This window comes from Martes martes, assembly GCF_963455335.1.
Source record: "Martes martes genome assembly, chromosome: 13".
Taxonomy (NCBI): Eukaryota; Metazoa; Chordata; class Mammalia; order Carnivora; family Mustelidae; genus Martes; species Martes martes.
The window spans coordinates 69,226,453-69,244,428 of NC_137901.1; the positions used below are offsets into that span (position 1 = coordinate 69,226,453).

The window sequence follows — 17,976 nt, forward strand, 5'->3', positions numbered from 1 at the left end:
TGTTCTGGAGCTAGGCACTGCCCGCACCATTCTCCCAGCACAGAGAGCTGCGGAAAGACCTCCAGATGGGGGAGGGAACACAAGTTCCAAGGGCTCCAGGGAGTGGGGAGGAAGTGCCTGAGATGGGGAGAGGGTAGGGGAGCCAAGAGACTCCCAGAGTCACAGGAGGTCCTCCCCACAGGCCAAGAAAAATCTGACCTGTCTTCTCCCCTGGTCTACTATGTGACTCCTGGCAAGTTCCTTCTTTCGTGGAGCCTCACTCCATCCATCTCAACAATGGGCTGAGAAAGCCCTGCCCTGCCAGTCTCCCTAGGGAGGGGCAGGGGTTGTGAGCATCAGATGAGGTCATGGCCTGGAAAGGGCAGGATGCACTGGGTCCTGGGCCTGGGGTCAGGGTGTAGAGGGGAAAAACAGAGAAGGAAGAGAGAAGAATGAAAAGAGAGAAACAGACACACAGACACACACACAAACGAGGAAACCATGAGACATAACAAGGGAAGGAATGAGAAAGAGAAGAGGAAGGGAGGAGAGAAACAAGAAGACATTAAGAAACAAAAAGAGAGGAAAACAAAGAGAGGGAAAACATTAAGAGAGAAACGGGAAAAAGAGGGAAAGAGTTTGGGGAGAGGACAGGGATACTCAGAGCCAGAGAGTGGAGAAATGAGAGAAGAGAGGGTGGGACGGAGACAGGCAGAGACAATAACTCAGAGGGAGGGGCACCAAAAACTGGCACAGAGAGACAGAGGTGAGAAAGAGAAAGGAAAGGAAAGAGAAAATGAGATGGAGAGGGAGGAATGGAAGAGAGAGAGAGAGAAAGAAATGAGGAGAATCAGAGCCAGAGAGGGCAAGAGACCAAGAGACCAAAGGATGAGAAAGAAGCCCAGGGAGACAGAGCAATGAGGACTGATGGACAGAGACAGGGATAAATGATCAGATCCCATGGACCCCAGCCTCTCACCTTCCCTGGCACCCACTGTGCACCCTGCCCAACCCCAGACATGTGGGAATCCAGAGGAAAGCTTTGTTTCCCCTTTTGTCTGCAGGGCGGGGCCCGTCCTATCCTGTCCTGCTGGTTTGGCTTCTGGAATCCTTTGTGCCAAGGCCTCTGAGGGGCACTCCAGTGGGAGGCAGGGCTCCGAAGTCTGTCCTGTACATTGACTGACGTGGCCACCAGGTGGAATCTGAAGGGAAAACCCAGTGACACCTTCCCTCGAGGCCTAGGCAGGCTTCAGCCTGCCTTCCTTTGGGGCCTGGACAGGAAGAGAACTCAAGGGTCACTTCCATTGTTTTCTTCACTGTACAGAGGAGGAAACCAAGGCTCAGAGAGGGGCAGGGACTAGCATGAAGTCATACAACCAGGTCATGGCCTAGCTGGGACTAGCTCTCGTGGATGCTGTGGTCTGAAAATTTGGGGACTTGCTTTCTCCTGGCTAGACTGTTTCCTGCCCAGGGATGTCCTGAGGCTTTAGTGACAGTGTCTTGGTGCCAGTCACTGTGCAGAGAGCCTTCCCCAACATCCAGTGAACCGACTACTGTGATTATACCCATCACACAGATGAGGAGACTGAGGCTCAGAGAAGTTAAGACTTCAAAGTCTGAGGTCCCACAGTGCCGGGACCCAAGTTACATGTGTCTGACCTTGAAAGTTGAGTTCCTGACACCGGACCTCCCAGCCTTCCTGGGTGATGGACTCTGTAGTACAGGAAAGAGGGCAGAGGTGAGTGGCCATTCCTACAACTGGGTAAAATTACCAGAACATGGTTTCCAAACAGTAGAGTTCTTTCCAGAGAGACCCACCTTTGTTCAGTGGTGTCCCTACCTTTGGGAACCCCAGGTCTCCCTACCCTTCCTGCCTCTACTCTTTTTAGTCCACACTCCCTTCCCCTGCTTCTGGAGAGAAGGGCTTTGGCTCCTGGGCTATTCCCACCCTCTTTCCCTTTCCATTGTCCCCAGCCATGACCTTCTGAGAGGCAGGAGCCGGCTGGTTCTGAAGCACAGAGATGGGCCTGCACACCCAGCCTCACCTCCTTCCCCCTGCTATGTACAGTGAGCTTCCCTTCCCCAGCTCTACCCATGGCCCTGCCTCACCAGGCCTTACCCTCCTGGAAGAGACTAGGATGGAGATTGAGAGGGATGCTGGGGAGCAGTAGGCTGATGGGCTGATGGACAGACAGACAGACAGATCACTGTCTCTGCCAGCCCTGACCTCCCAGCAAAGCTTTCTGAGAGCCGTGCTTCCAGCCTTGAAGTCCTCCCTCAATGGAGCCTGTCACCTAAAGTTTCCTCTCCCTTGATGATCCTCAGTTTCTTCATATGCACCGTGGGTGTGAGCATCCCAGCTTTCCTGGATGGTTGGAAGCTGGGTGATACATTAGCTTTGGGACACAGAAACACTGGCAGTAGCCCTTCCCTGATGGAGAGATCATTCCTGTCCCTTGGGGAATGCATGATGCTTGCTGTGTCCCACTGGTGACTATAGTTCAAGGATGGAGCCGGCTGCAGACTCAGCCCTCTGCCCAGCCTTCCACTCCTCTGGGGACTCCAGTCCCTTCAAGTCCAGAGCATTAGCCCTGCCCTATGCTGTGCTCTCAAGGCCTGCTCTGGCTCTGTCTCCACCATATATCAGACCGGGAGGGTTGCTGCTTGGCCAGGCCTATGTCTAGGAGTCCCAGGAAGTGGGGAGCCCTGGGGCACTGTCTCCTGATTATGCCTAGAGGCTTTCTTAGAACCAGCTCTGGGCGGTGGTGTACCCCAGGTGGCGAGGGAATGGGCGCTCCCTTTCCCAGAAGCCTCAGGACCTCCCTGGGGGGCGGGGTAGTGGCCATAGGGCCCCAGCCCTCCCTCACCCACTTCACCCAGGTCTGGTAGAGGCCATGGCTCTCTGCCAACTTCATGGAGGTGGGTGTGGCAGCCGCCACTGGGGAAGGGGTCTGAGGACGGAGTTCTGGGAGCTTCCTCTGAGCCCCTGAACCCTCTTCCCTCCCCAGGAAGGTAGAGATCCCCTCCTGGCCCCCTGCCCCACAGCCCAAGGCTTTGGCTCCCACAGTCCCCATCCAGGCGGGGCTGGCAGCAGGTGACTGGATAAGAAAGGCATGGTGAATGGGGGCGTGGGCCCTGGCAAGTGCACTCCTTGGCCAATCAGCAGCCTGCCCAGCCGGTGGATTCAGTTACAAGCCCGAGATCACCCCATACTCCAGCCTCCTTCCTACTCCTCCCAAAGCTCCATTCATTGGCCCCGCTGCACTGGGTCTGCAGGGCACTGCTTCCGCTCAGTTGCTAAAGCTCCTGCCTCGTGGGCTGCCGGGGGTAGGTGTCCTGGGGGCTTTGTCTGACTGGGCTGGCCTAGGACGGAATGGGGGTTCCGGTAGTGCTGTTAGGGATGCTGAGCTTCCTGGGAGTGGCTATGGGAGGCCCCTCTGCCCTCCGCTGGGACAGCACCTCCTGCCACTTGGCCAGGCCCATCCCCGGCAGCCCCTTGGGGACCCTGAGCTTTTTGAGCAAGGGTGCCCAAGGACTGGCCGTTTTCCACACCCGCTGGGACCGGCACGGGAGGCTGCAAGCATGTAGCTGGCAAGACGAGCCAGAGCTCACCGCAGCCTTCAGTGCCCTCTGTGTTGGTGAGATCACCCGGGGCTCCTTCATCCACACCCCCGGCCCCGAGCTGCAGAGAGCCCTGGCCACCCTTTGGAGTCAGTGGGGGGCCTGCCGAGGGCCTGAAGGGGCTAGGGAGAAGCGAGCGGCAGAGACCAGGGAAGAGCAAGCAAGTGGAGCTCCTGGGACAGTAAGACCTCAGCGGGTGAAGAGAGGCTGGACCATGCCTGGCACGCTGTGGTGTGGAGTAGGGGATTCCGCTGGAAACGCCTCGGAGCTGGGTAAGGCATGGGGATGTGGACTGTGTTGGGGGGTGGTGGGGAGTGCTGGCTTCCGCCCTGGCCCCGACTCTCCCAGGCTGTGTGTCCTCGGGCGAGTGACTTAATCACTCGGTATTTCAATGTCCTTTTCTGTAAAATGGGGGTGACCTTAAGTCTCATCATGGGTTCCTTAATTTAGGTCATAGATGGGAAACGTCCTCGTCAAACCTCGGAGTCCTCATTAATCACCATGCCTGGGAGGGGTTGGACTGGGGTGGGTCCGAGGTTGGCTGAGCCAAAAGCCATTACCCAAGAGGAGGCTTTATGAGGCAGGATGCCCAGGGGAGTGGATGCTGAGACCCAAAGGCCTGGGTTAGCAAATGCAAGCTAAACAAGTCACTTCCCAACTCTGAGCCTGGGTTTCCTCACCAGTACATGGAGGTGACATTTCCCTCACAGAGCTGCTGGGAGCTTGGCTGTGGGAAGTGCCAGGCAGTTGGGAAATGCTCAGTAAAAGGCACCATTGCTCAGATGGTAACAAACTTGGATGACTTTCCTGCACTCAGTACAGCTGTCTTTGTGCATGCACGGCGGGTTGGGGGAAGGCTTTGGCACCTGAGTTGGAGCAGATTGGCATCGTGGCAATCAATGCTTCATCATGCCAGTGAGAAAGGTTGCACCCTGCCTCTTTGCCATGCCATTCTGTGCACATTCATAACTTTGGAGTTTTATTCGGGGGGTGAGCTTGGGAGCTCTGGAGGAAGACTTCGTTCGCTTCCCTGGAGGAAGTCCCTTTCCCAGACAAAGCCTCCTGGGTGGGCTGCCTGGCATCTGGAGCTGCCCAATAAAGCCTGTGCCTGGTTGCTCTCTTTAAGCTTTGAAACCGAGAGTCCCACAGAGGGAGAGTGACCTGAGGCCACTCAGGCCATCTGTGTCAGGGCTGGGGAAAGAACAAGGCCCCTGCTCCCTGTACCAGCGAGGCATAGCCAGCGAGGGGAGCCCCAGACCCCGCTCAGCTGATGCCCCCTCTGCTTCCTGCAGGTGTCTTCCAAGGCCCTGATCTCTGCTGCCGGGAGCATGACCGCTGCCCACAGAACATCTCGCCTTTCCAGTACAGCTACGGCATCCGAAACTACCGATTCCACACCATCTCCCATTGTGACTGTGATGCCAGGTTGGCGGTGGGTAGAGAGGGCTGGGGGCTCACGGGTGGGGTAGTTCCTGGGTGCAGAGACTGCGATTCCAAAAAACCCTAAAGGATCAGCCAGCCAGACCCCACCTTGCAGGTGGGAAAGTTGAGACCTAGGAGAAGAGACTCTTGGATCCCAAACCACTGGCATGGTAGTGACTGGGTGGTCTTGGAGGAGGAGCCGGGGGACTCTCTCTGGTCCAGGGACCTGAGTGCCAGCTCTTGGGCAGGTTCCAGCAATGCCTGCAGAACCAGCGAGACTCCATCTCGGACATCGTGGGCGTGGCCTTCTTCAATGTGCTGGAGATCCCCTGCTTTGTGCTTGAGGAGCAGGAGGCGTGTGTGGCGTGGTACTGGTGGGGAGGGTATGTGGCTGCTCCCTTCGATCTCCTTCCCAGCCAGAGGGGGAGCCCAGGCTCCAAGCCCTAGGAGGGAGGCTTGTCTGTATGTCTGTCCTCCAGCAAATGATGCCTCATCCTCCCTGTGCTCTCCTCAGGACAGGGCTCAGGATGCGGAACTTCCCTGGGTGCTCTACACAGGGCAGTGGGATAAGGGATGGGACTGGCAGAGCCTTGGTCTCCATGGAGATGAACCTGAGGCTTCTTCTTGGGGAGGGCGGTCGGGGGGAAGGGGGAGGAAGGGGATTGTGAATGACCAATTGCCACCAATTGCTACCTTCCAGGTGTAGAACATATGGCTCCATACCCCTTGCCCGCCTCCAGTCCAGGACTGTCTACAATGCCTCCTGGAGCTCCCCCGCCACCCCCGTGACTCCCAGCCTCCAAAGCCCAGCCCCCAGCAAGCCTCGACAGAAGCAGCATCCTCAGAAGCGGCCGCCACAGCGGAAAGGGTCTAAGCACACCCACAAAACCAACACCACAGCCCTCTGGGTCCCCATGGCCTCTACCAAACCTGATATGTCCCCAACAGCCTGGCTGGAGGTCACCCATCCAGGCCTCCATCGGCCACAGGATGGCCTAAAACCCCGGGGTGAGCGCAGAACCTAACTTTGGGGGTTCCTGATATGGGAAGGTGGCCCTGCCTCTGTGAGGGGTTGTGTTGCTTCCTTTCTTTTTCCAAACTCCTCCTGGGATATCCCAACCTCCTATCAGGTCATGCTGCAGCAAAAAGGATTTTTGTAAGCCCTAAACTTGACCATTTCACTCCTCACTGAGCCCCTACCATGGTCCTTCTTAATTCACAATGTGCCCACATACAGGGGTCCTCAGGTGCTGGTCCTGCAGACTCTACTCCCCAGCTGAAACTCCAGCCTTATAAGCCTCCTATGGTTCCTCAAAAGCAGCTTGCTCTCTCCAACCTCTGGGCCTTTGCACATGCAGTTCCTTCTGCCTGGAGCACTCTTCCCGAGTCTTCTTGTCCTAGCTCAGCAGTCTCTTCCTTCAAAAAGCCTTTCCTGACCAACATTCTGGGTTCTATGGTAGCACTGCTCTGTGTGTGTGTGTGTGTGTGTGTGTGTGTGTGTGTGTGTGTGTAATGAGACAGGAAGTATGTGAGACAGGAGGACCCTGTGTTTGTGTGGCTGAGCACATGTGCCTCTGTTTCCCCTAAATGGCAGTGGGCATCAGTGGGGATTTGCTGGGGGACTGGGCTCCCCTCACCACCATGCCCCCCAAACCCAGATGCCCGCCGGGCCTGCCGCAGCTTCCACCACCTGGATCAATGCGAGCAGCAGATTGGGCCTCAGGAGACCAAGTTCCAGCTGCTCAATAGCGCCCACGAGCCCCTCTTCCACTGCAATTGCACACGTCGGTGAGGCCTGCTCGGACCCCTGGGGGTGGGTGGCCTGCTGCCAGTCTGTGAGAAGGGGCTCCCCGGTGGCCAGACCCTGCCCCAACTTAAGCCTGCCTCTGCCCTCAGTCTGGCACGCTTCCTGAGGCTCCACAGCCCACCTGAGGGCACCAACGTGCTTTGGGAGCTGCTCGGCATGACCTGCTTCGAGCTTGCCCCTCCACTGGACTGTGCTGAGGGCAAAGGGTAAGTGGTGGCCAGGCCAGGAGGGAGGGGGTGTTTTCCCAAGGGGTGGTTTGCCCATCCTCCCTTTGTGTGCCAGGGCCGAGGGGATGGGGAAGCAGGTTAAGGCAGCTCCGAGTTCCATCGTCATCTTCCCTCTGCTTCCTGGTGACCTAGCAAGTTCAGTCACCTCTCCATGCCTCCATTTTCTTACTTGTAAAAAGCTTGTAGGAACCAAGGAAATGGTATGTGCAACCCATATAGCCCAAGGCCTGCCTGGCACATAGTAAAATGTTTGCTTAACTCTTACTCCTCACCTAAAATCTCATTTCAGCTCTGATTCCCAGAGCAAGCCCCTTGTTACCGTCCCCATTTCAGGGCTGAGGAAACTGAGGCCCAGATTGGCCCACGTCTCTGCAGCAAGCTGGTGGCCAAACTGGGGCCTCCGGGTGCCAACCCGGGTTTCTTTTGCCTCCCCACTTCGAGGTGTAACCCCTCCCTGGCCCCAGCCCTGCTTCTCACCAGATTCAGCCCCTGAGTCTGCAAAGTACGGTGGGATCTTTGGCAGCCATGACCACCCGCCCCACTTTTCCTGGCCCACAGCTGTTCCGGAGACCCTAGGGCCATTAAGGTATCAGCCCGGCACTTGCGGCGACTTCAAAAGAGGCGACTCCAGCTCTGGGATGTGGGCACAGGTGAGGGGCAGTTGCAGCCTTCAGATCACCCAAGAGCCCCCGTGTCATTCTATGACCGCTGCCTGCAGCTGACCTTGCAGAGACCCAACAGGAGGGAGAAATCCTAGAACCGGTGATCTCAATTCCAGCTCTCCTGGGCACCAGACGGGGCCCTGCCCCTAGCTCTGCTAGGCCCCAGGGGTTCTTGGCTTCCTCTCCATGTGTTAGACTGAAGCATGGCTCGGGACCCTGTGGACAGCCAGGAGGCAAAGGGAGGTGAGGCTGAAATGCTGGACCACATCTCCTGCTGTGCTGGGTGATTCTGAGCTGGTGACCCAATCCCTCTGTGCTTGGCTGTGGTGTTCAGGAGGCACACTCTGATGCTCTGGGCTTGGACCTTGCCAGATGGGAATGAAGAAAGGGTAATTTATTACAGCAGCCTCCGGAGGTATGAGGAAGAGGTACCGTATCTCCTGGTTGCAAAATCAACACGTATCTCAAAAACTTGTCCAGAGGAGCCCCAGGAACCTACTTGCTGAGGCCTGAGGCAGCCAGTGGGAAATGGGATGTCACAGAAGTGCCTGTGTCTGAATCCAGGGAAGGGGAGGGTGGCTGGGGGGGCACTGTCCAACCCTTTTCCCTGGGGGATCCCTTCTCAACAGCTGCTGTGCCCTTCCTGGCCCAGCCCTGGCCCATTTTTTCCTACCCTAAACTTAAAACTCAGATCTCCTCTGTGTCCTTGATCGAGGGACCTCCCCCACTCTGAGCCTTAGTAACTCCTCTGAAAAGGGGCAGTGTGATCAGGGCCTACCTCATAGGATTGTTGAGGATTAAGGAAACCAATACATGGACAGTGCTTAGCACCGAGTAAACGTTCCCTCCCTCTAACACATAGCCAGACTGTGGTTGGGTGTCTGATTCTGAGAGGTTCGCCTTCTGGAGGCCTCAGTTTGCCCACCTGTGAAATACGTCTAAGAACTGCACTGAACTCAACACCACAACTCAGGGTTGTGGTGCAGATTAAAAGAGATGGCATCTGTAATGTATACAGCTGGAGCCTGGTAATTGTCAGATCTATCATCCTCTTGCCTCTTTAGTCCCTTCCTCTGACTACCCCCACCCCCAGACTGCTAACAAGTTAGGAAGGAGTCAGGAGTGAGGCTGGAGCATTTAATTTCTAACTGATGGCCTCCAGGATTGCATCCCCTTCCCCATCTCAGATGGGGGTCAATAGGGGTTTGCTGATTGTCACAGTTGAGGTGCCAGGACTGAGTTTGGGGGACCCCACGTGGCCACCCCTGGCCAGGACAGAGTGGCAGGTGCGGATAAAGCTGGAGCAGCAGCAAGAGGGACACAGGTGGGTTTGCAGGAGATCAGGGCACAGCGGCGGCCACCTGGGCCCACCTGCTCACCCACCCTCAGGGCCCCAGACCCCCTTCCTCTAGCCCCTGCCGGCCCTGGGGACTGGTAGACAGGCTGCTGGGGGCTGGGGCCTCCCGATTAGGTCTCCAGGAACCCCCACCACCAGGGTCGACAGGCTCCAGGCGCAAGGCAGGCAGCAGGCCGAGGCTTTGAGGCACAGATGGTGGGAAGGCCCAGGGACCGGGCAACCCAGAGGGCCCCTCCTCACTACTGCCCCGGCTGCCACCATCATGGCTCCTTTCGGGGGCCACCCGGGGCAGGCGGCGGCTCTGTGGCGAGGGGCTGCGGCTGGCACCGCGGCGTTCACGAGATGAAGGCCGCAGGGCAAGGCCGGGGAAGCGGGCCAGGCCTGGGCTGCGGCTGCGGTGCCTCTTGGACTTGCCAGGGCTGGGGCTACGGGACTTGGGTGCAAGCAGCTCCAGGGTACTGTCATCCTCGTCCTCTGAGCTGGCACTCGAGCTGTCTGTGCTGCTGCTGGCCACCTCCGAGGTAGGCAGAGAGATCTGGGGGAGAAGGGTGGTCACTGGGCTGCCCCACTCCCCAGCCAGCCACTCAAGGTGTCTTGGAACCACTCCCACCCTGGCCATGAGCAGACCCGGGAAAAGTCAGGCTACTTGTAGGAGACCATGGAGCAGAAGGTAGAGGCTACAGCATTGTGAACAGGGTCTTTGGGAAGCCCCCACTCCCACAGTGTGACCTACTCACCTGGAAGGGCTCAGTGACACCAATAAGGATACTGTGCGTGTGGCTGTAATAGCCCAGGATGAAATCTCCATGCCCCTTGGGGAGTGACTCCTCACTGAAGGTCACCTGGTGGGCCCGGGGCATAGGCCCAGGTTGGGGTCAGGGAGGCAGCCTCAAGGACTGCCCAAGTCAAGTCCCAAGCCCCAAGGGCGATGGGGGCTTCCTCCCACCCTTGCCCTCCCTTTCAGTACCTGGTAGATGCTCCCATCCACATCCTCGTGTTTGGCCCACACGTAAGCCACGTAGTCCTTGCAGTGGCGGAAACCCACCTGGGGTGAGAGGATTCAGGGTGGTATCTCCTATCAACCCCCCACCCCTACCCCCCATCCCCCCACCCCTGCTGCTCCTCCTGCTCCTCCCTTCCCTGAGGCACTGACCATCCCTGCCCTTCTCACCCGGTACAAGCCGATCCAGTCCCAGGAGCTGCGGGCGAACACGGTTTCAATGCGGTACCTCACCACGGCCTGCTCGGGCCGCACCCACTCATCAGCCACCTCCAGCCGCACTAGCGGCACATCGTCCCTGTAAGCGAACTGCCCAGGGGTGGGGGCAACATCAGGGGGGACCCTCCCGAGTGCCCTTGGGCCCGAGTCAGCACAAATTAGCTGAGAGACAGGGCCTCCGAAACCACCTTACAGATTGGGAAACCAAGGCTGAATAGGTCTAGGATAAATGCCAGGCTTCTCACCTCCCAGCCCAGGGCTCTTTATGGCAATAGCCTCCTTAGGGAGCAAGGATACAGCTTTGAAGGGAATAGGGGAGCCCTGGTTCTGCCCTTGCCCCTCCTCTGTCCCTCAGGGAAGGACTCAGATAGTGTGTCAGCCTCAGGCCTTTGTCTGCTCCCCTCCTATTTATCGAGTTTTGGGTTTCCCTCCCTCCTCAGCTTTTGAGCCAGGCTGTTTCAGAAGAAACCAGAACATCTTCTCCCTGTCCTTAGGTTCTTAACAGCAGTTTTGCCAGGGGTGGCCTCTTGGAAATGCTCTCTGGGGCCTTGCAAAGTCAAAACTCCCACTAAGTCCCACTCTGATTGTGTTGCTTCAGTTGAAACTTAAGTTCTCTGAGTCTCAGTTTCCCTCACCAGTAAAACTGGGAGGAGAATTTGGATCTCTCAGGGCCTACAAAGGCATTCAAAGGGATGACAGAATCCCAGGGCTTGGCATGCAGTAGGCACTCAACAGGTTAACATTCTACAAGGGTCAGAGTCCTTGATGAGGAGGGAAGGTCAGGGTAGGGCACCAAAAAGGAGTGGTTCTCAAGATGAGGCCCCTGACTGAGGGTGAACCTCACACCCAACTCCTTTACCAAAGGTCACAGGAGGCCAGACTTGGGCAGCTTTCCATTCCCAGCTGAGGATACTGGCCAGTGTCCCATGGACTGACCACATGACAGAGTTACCAGGGAAAACATTCTCTGGCCTCCAGGCTCCCTCTTATGAGATCAAGGAAGGGAATTGGAGAGCCCAGAGTTGGGGTTCAGGACTGATGTGTGGCTTGGGGTACATGCTTGCCCTACTGGGGGCCTCAGTTTCCCCATAGAAAAATAGACTGTTGGACTACGTGGTCTCCCAGTTCCGATTCTGACATTCTAGCATTTCTCCTTTTTACTTTACCCCTACACACAATGCTAAGTTACAGTAACTGTTTAGAATTTAGCTTTGTATTTTTCATCTCTCAACTCCTCCTCCCCATTACTACCTCACTCACGGTGCTCGACACATGGTAAAATGGTAAATAAATATGAATGAGTGCTACATGAAGTTTGAATAAACATTTTGATTTTGCGGGTCTTATTATATGACTACATAATGTGAATTTTCACAAAAGTGGTCCTAATCCTTTCTCAGAAGAACCGAGTTAGGGATTAGTGGAGAAGGCATGGACTCTGAAAAGAGACTAGCTTGGGTTCAAATCCCAATTCTTCCATTTCCCAGCTGTGTGACCTCGATGTGATGCCATGTCTCTGAGCCTCAGTTTCCTCATCTGAAAATGGGGGTCATAAGCCACTCCCACTCTGCTACAGTGAATGGATGCTGCTGAGGGCAGGTGCAAGGGGTTACCAGTAGGCCAGGTGATGCTGAGTTGGACCTGGGGATGTCATGATGGGAGGATGAGGCCAGGACTCACCTGCAGGACGAACTGGGCTGCCACGGGCTTGTGGTCGCTGACTGTGTATTCCATGTGGCTGCGGTAGCTGTGCTGTGTCACCTGGAGCCGGTGGCTTTCCCGTCCTGAGGGGCTGGGACCCACACCCGGAGACTTGACCTTCCACAGGATACGGTCTGTCCAGGCTGGCTTCCGCTTCTTGGCACTGAAGTGGGCAGGGGTGACCTAAGTTTCAGGGGTTTGAGGCACAGCCCCAGCCTTGCTTCTTGCCAATCGTCTTCCCTTTCTTCCCTATCCAGAAGACTTCAGCCCATGCCTCCACCTCATCCCAGTGCTGAGCTCACCTGGTATCATATTTATTAGTACCCACATCAAATTTGAAGGTGGGCGCAAAGTTGAGGGGCCCCTCCTGGAAGCCCTTCAGGATGGGCCAGGTGTTCTTGGCCATGTTGAGCTGTGAAAGTTCAAAAGGGAAAATTGGACAACGGCTTGGATGGGACAGGTGAAGCCAAGAGCCAAAGCCTAGTAGACAAAAGTGTGGTGGGTCATGTTCTGTGTGTTTGGTGTTTAGGGTTGCGGGCTGAGGTTCTGCACCTGGTCCTTCTCCCAGAGCTGGTGGAGCTGGTCGCTGTCAATGGCAAACTTGACGAAGTGCAGGTCATAGCTCTCGATGCGGAAGTTGAGGTCCCCAAACCAGAACACGAGGCTGTTTGGGGATGGGGGCCAGCAGGGTCCGTGGGGTGAAAAAGCCCAACCCAGATCCTTCTCCACCCCCAACCAAGCCACCAAGGAATAGCAGGGGGACGTAGATACAAAAGAAAGTTTGATTGGACCCCCACCAAGGCGGTGCCTCTGGGCAAAGCTCCACCTGGCAGTTTCTGTCCCCCATCAAACTTACCAGCAATCGTGTTCCTAGATGTAGTTCGGGGGGCCGCCCACCCCGCATAGGCTCTGCCTCTCCCTACAAGGCCCACCCAGGCTGGTACTCAGGTTCCAGGGGCCAAGTGTTCGAGACTCTGAGGCCCACCTCTCCTTCACTAGCCCCGCCCAAGCTCCATTTGGCCCCGCCCAGAGCCCATACTCGTGATCCAGGATGCCGTGCGCCCCGGGCCCCGGGAACTGCTGGAGGCTAAGGATGGTCTGGAAGTTGTCCTTGCGCTGCTCTGCCTTGTCCATGTGCGCGGGCAAGTGGCAGTTCAGGAAGCAGAGCATGTGCCCGAAGGCCGCCAGTCGCACGCTCACTCCACCCTTGTTGCCCTTGGGAGACAGGGTTGGTCGAGTCGTGGGCGGGGCCTCGGCAAGGGGATGAGGCACTGGGCGGGGCATAGAGAGGGGCGAGGCCGCCAGCCAGTGGAAAAGGCATAGAGAGGGGTGGGTTCTAGGCAAAGGAGCAGAACCAAGGGATGGGGCTGGGACTGGAAGGGGGTTGGGTCTAGAAAATGGTGTGGGGGGTGGGGTGTTGGGCGGGGTTGGGGAGAGGCAGGCGTCAGAGTAAGGGGCGGAGCATGGGGAGACCTTGCCAGTGCGTGGAGCACCCAGAGGACTAATCTATAGACCCCTTAGGGCCTTGTCCCCTCCCGGGCGCTCCGATGCTCACCCAATAGCCACCCAGGCCGGTGCGCGTGCAATCCGTCTGCACGTCCCTCAGGAAGGGCAGGTGGTAGTACTTGGCGAACAGCAGCAGGATGACGCCCTGCATCCGCACTGTACTCACCTAAGGCCAGAGGCGAGGTGGTTGAGGGACCGGACACAACCCCATTCCCCCCATCCCCCACCCCCGGCCCGGCTGTGCGCTTTCCCCTAGTCTTTGAGATCTGCTCCTCCATCCTGTTTCGCGGACCCAGCAACAGAGGTCCAGCAGGCCACACAGTGAATCAACGCAGAGCTCGGGCCAGGAATCCAGGGGGCTCCCCACTTCCAGGGGCTGAGGGAGACGTTACCAGCACGAAGTTGAAGGGTGCCAGCGCGTCCATGAAGAGCTCGCTCCACTGGTCTGTGAAGAGCGCGTCCTTGAGCCGTTTGTTGATCATGGAGTTCACTTCCTGCAACCTGCGGGTAGGGGTGGGGATAGGAGTGGGGGTGGGGGTGAGGCGGCTGTCGGGTTGGGGGTGCCCTAGAAGTCCTTCCCATGGGCAAGGGTCTGGGAGGCAGGAAGGATCCAGGAACGGGGTCCACACCCCCAACCCCCTCACCCTATGGCAATCATGTCCGCCCCATCACTGTCATTGCCGCCGCTGCCCAGGTGGAGCAGGGATGTGACGTCATCAGGAGGCATGGCAGTGCCCACATTCCACGTGACCACAGTGATCCTGGGGTTGGGGGTATAAGAGGGGTTACCACTGGGCACCACTCCCTCCTCAACCTTCCTCCCACAGGGCTCTTTCTGGGGAAGTAAACTGAGGCAGGTGTGGGTGTAAGCTCTCAGAGGGAGGACAAGTGGGCCCAATATCCCTCCTACCAGACTCTCCCAGAGGAGATCGATCGAGGCAGGGGTGAGCAAGTCCCTCAGGAGAAGATGCTGTCTCCTGAGGGTCCCACAGTAGGCCCAGTACCCCAAAGAATCTTCCTCGGGCAAGTAAACTGGGGTAGTGTAGGGTAAGCCACCCTGGAAAGATGGCTAGCTTCAGAACTCAAGCCCCACCAATGTTTCGTGGGAGAGGGCCCCCTCACCAGAAGCCAGGGTCACTCTTGCAGGTAGGCTGAGCTGACCAAGAGGATGATGAGGTGGAGGTAGAAGGGGAGGTGGTGACCGGAGCTGGAGTTTCTCGGGGCTGAAGACTGGGGCTTGTGTGCCCACTAGACCCTGCACCCTGGGTGCCAGGCCTAGGGAGGGCCGTCTCAGGGGCTGGGGGGACACAGGGGGAGCGGTTGGGGGAGCGGCTGGGGGAACGGCTGGGAGACCGGGGTGGCTTGGGCAGAGGTGGGGGCACAGTCTGGGCTGAAGAGGCTCCTGGCCGGAAGGTAGGGGACAGAAGTCCTGGGGAACGGGTGGCAGGCTCTGGAGGGCCCTGGCCCATATCCAGGGGCAGGGTCTGGGGTGGCCGGGGCAGGACAGGATCCTCAGGGCTGCTGCGGGGGGCCTCAGGCCGGGCTCTGAAGGAAGGGGAGATCCGGGGGTCTGGGGGGGTTTGGCTCAAGGATGTGGAGCCCACAGGACCAGATGTCTGAGCTGAAGCCTGGAGATGCCCTTCGGAAGAGGGGAGAGGTTTAGGGGCTGGGGGATCCCTCTGTTTAGCTGGTGTCCATCCCCCAGAGGCAGAGGCCGATGTTACAGAAGCTGGAGCCAGGACCTGGTCCTGAGAGGATGACAAAACTGGACTGGGCACTGGGGAAGAGTTGAAGGGGGGCTGTGGGGGCTGCTCCTCAGGGGCCAGAGCCAGGCTCAGGCCTGAGGCAGCCAGTGCTGGCTTGGGTCCCACGGAGGCAGGTGGCACCTGCTTCTGGTCCCTGGACGTCGGAGACAGCCTGGGCCGCAGGGTGGGTGGGGGAGGCCTTGGCCCTGCTGAGGCAGACATCACCAGCTGTCCCAGGGATGTTGGAGCCAGGACTGAGCCTGAGGTCACCGGAGGAGTCTTTGGCCCACCTGAGGCAGACACGACCAAGTGACCCACAGATGTTGGAGCTAGGCTGGAACTGCGGCGGGTAGGAGCTGTCTTCTGCCCTCCCGGGGTAGACAGTGGAGCCAGGATGGGTCGGGGAGACACCAGAGCAGACCGTGGACCCTCTGTGGAAGGTGGCATAGCTGCTCTTGGGCCCACGGGCACTAGAGCCAATCTTGGTTCCGAGGGTGCTAGGGCCACGTTCTCCACTGGGAGCTGAAAACTTGCATCCACCTTGCAGAAGACAAGTCAAAGACTCAGAGTAATCCTAACCAGGGGCTTGGGCCCCAACTTCCATAGAGACCCCAGCAGACTCCATCTAGCTAAGAAAGGCATGTATTTGCAAGGATGTACTCCCTAATTTCTCAGCTCAATCCATTCTGTCACGAATCAGCTTCTCTTTTGGAAGAAACAGGATGCAGAACTTTATCCCCTCCCTCAAGTCTGACCCCTCTCATAGATGGGGAACCTAAGACCCCAACTCAAATGAGGCAGGATGTGAGCCTGAACCCAAGGGCTCTCTCCTTGCCCTCCTGACTGACACCCACTCCCTGGGCAAGCTGGAGGTTGGGTCTCTAGAATCAGCCCTCCTTGCATTTCCTCCTGCTCCCCTGGCTAAGGGCTACTGACCTTACACCCCAGATCTGCCCTCTCTGGACACCCTGGATCTAGCCTATTAAATTTGTCTCCTTTCCTCCACAGTTCCTCAAGGAACCCCCAGCTTTGTCCCTGCCAAGCATCCCAAACTCCTTGGTCCCAGTGCCAGAGTTCCATATAGGATCAAGAGCCCAGGGCTAAGACTAGCCATGTCAATTCCAAGCCCAGCTCCGTTTCACCGCAGGCAAGCACCTCTCTGCCCAGGGCCTCAGTTTTTGTCTGTAAAATGAAGGCATCTGGTGAAGGGTTGCTGGCCACATTTTCCTCCCGAGAAGCCTTGGTCTCCTATTCTCTGTGTTTATGAGCTGAACATTTGCTAGGATTCCATCTGAGCCCATGGAATAGTCCGTCCTTATCAAGTGTGATTCTAACAGTCAGAGCAAGTCCAGGATTCTGTTGATCCTGGCATTCACTTCTCTGTGCCCAGCTGTACCCTCTCCCCTGTCTCCCCCACCTCTGAGGACAGGCAAGCAGGTATCCTCCTTTTGTCTGGCAGGTGGAGTGGGGGGATGTGAGGCCCTGCAGGGACCTCCTCTCTCTTTCCCATCTGTCCTCTGTTTCTGATGCCCCTGTCTCCGGAAGACAGGATAAAACGTCCTCTGCCAGGGAGGGCAGAAGATTTACCCTCGCCCTGAGGCGGCCCATCCCTGCCTCCAGACAGGCAGCTCTGTCTGTGTCCCATGTCCTTCTCGGTTCAGAGAACCTGAAACTCTGCCTTCATCTTCCTCCTCAAACTTAGCTCTTTGAGGCTGCATTTTGGGCATCCTCCTTGGCTCCAAGTGTCCCCCCAACCACCATACCGCCTCCAGCACTAACAACTTAGACATCCCAGATGTCACCATTTTAGTCTTCAGGGACAAGCCTCCTCATTTTGCATTGGTTCAGAGAAGACCAGCAACTTGCCCAAGGTCACACAGCAAAGCTGGAGTACAGCTGGATCCCCCGACACCCGGCCCAGATCTCTCCTGGGGGCTCCCAGAGATGGCTAACTCCATCTCTCTCTGGGTGTCCCATCACTGCCCCCTCACCCCCCAGAATGCCCTGTTTGCCTAGCCCCTGCCAGTGGGCAGAGGAGAGTGCCCACCCCTCAGCCAGGGGCACCAGAGTGCCTGCGGTGTGTGGGGGTGTGTGGGACCAAGGATCAGGGATGGGGGACTAGGTTTTAGGGGTCTTACCTTGGAGGGTGCCCCAGTTTGGGAAACCCCACGGGGCATGGGCACCGGCAGGGGTCCCAGGCCAGCCCGGGTCCCTGGCCTCCTGCTGCCACTGCTGCTCTGGCCCTCCATGTCTGCAGCCCCTAGCAGCCCGGGCTCCCTTGGGCTCTGGCTCTAGCTCCTCCGCTCCCGGGAACCAGTGATGTCATCAGCCGTTTCAACCTGCTGAGAATTTAAAGACACAGGCACCTACTTCCCAACCTAGAGGTGGCCAAGGCAAGGTGGCCTGCTCTCTGGGAACCCTTCAAGCTGACTGCTGAGGCTGAAATGGTCATGCAGTGGGGTAGAGAATGTGCCCATTGGCCTGGCTTGGGTCCCAGCTGGCACCTGTCTGCCCCCACCCTCCGGCCAGTAGGCCTGTGGGTCCTTACTCAAAGGTGGGTTATTGACACACCTGAGGGTAAGATAGAGACAGGTAGCTCAGAGGTCAGCACCCTTTCCAGGGCCGCAGAGACACCCGAGTCCCTGCCATGATCCTATGAGCTGCCTTGACTCCCTGCCAGCCCAGGGCTTGCCTTGGCCCCCACCTTTGTCCCATTTTTGGGCCTTAGTG

The 17,976-nt window shown here is 57.6% G+C and overlaps 2 protein-coding genes across 5 annotated transcripts; one reads left to right on the plus strand and one right to left on the minus strand.

The window, feature by feature from the left end:
- Positions 1-3,352: 3,352 nt before the first annotated feature.
- On the plus strand, positions 3,353-8,407 carry PLA2G3 (phospholipase A2 group III; the record flags this gene model as incomplete). Its single annotated transcript, XM_080822196.1, has 7 exons — positions 3,353-3,872; positions 4,893-5,032; positions 5,278-5,405; positions 5,723-6,030; positions 6,681-6,810; positions 6,919-7,035; positions 7,615-8,407. The coding sequence occupies 7 exons, from the start codon at positions 3,353-3,355 to the stop codon at positions 7,811-7,813; spliced, it is 1,542 nt and encodes a 513-aa protein (XP_080678322.1). The 3' UTR covers positions 7,814-8,407.
- A 435-nt stretch (positions 8,408-8,842) lies between these two features.
- Positions 8,843-17,510, minus strand: INPP5J (inositol polyphosphate-5-phosphatase J; the record flags this gene model as incomplete). Of its 4 annotated transcripts, XM_080822220.1 has the most annotated exons (14): positions 8,843-9,610; positions 9,813-9,917; positions 10,043-10,120; positions 10,247-10,384; positions 11,975-12,158; positions 12,298-12,407; positions 12,548-12,659; positions 13,035-13,210; positions 13,551-13,667; positions 13,894-14,002; positions 14,146-14,262; positions 14,624-15,455; positions 15,537-15,786; positions 17,385-17,495. In XM_080822220.1, 14 exons carry the CDS (start codon positions 17,493-17,495, stop codon positions 9,104-9,106), a joined length of 2,946 nt encoding a protein of 981 aa, XP_080678346.1. In that variant the 3' UTR covers positions 8,843-9,103. The 4 variants fall into 4 exon arrangements, with proteins under 4 accessions (XP_080678346.1, XP_080678348.1, XP_080678345.1 ...); XM_080822222.1 differs by having other exon boundaries at positions 14,624-15,768; positions 17,385-17,510; XM_080822219.1 differs by having other exon boundaries at positions 14,624-15,786; positions 17,385-17,510.
- Between the last annotated feature and the right edge of the window lie 466 nt (positions 17,511-17,976).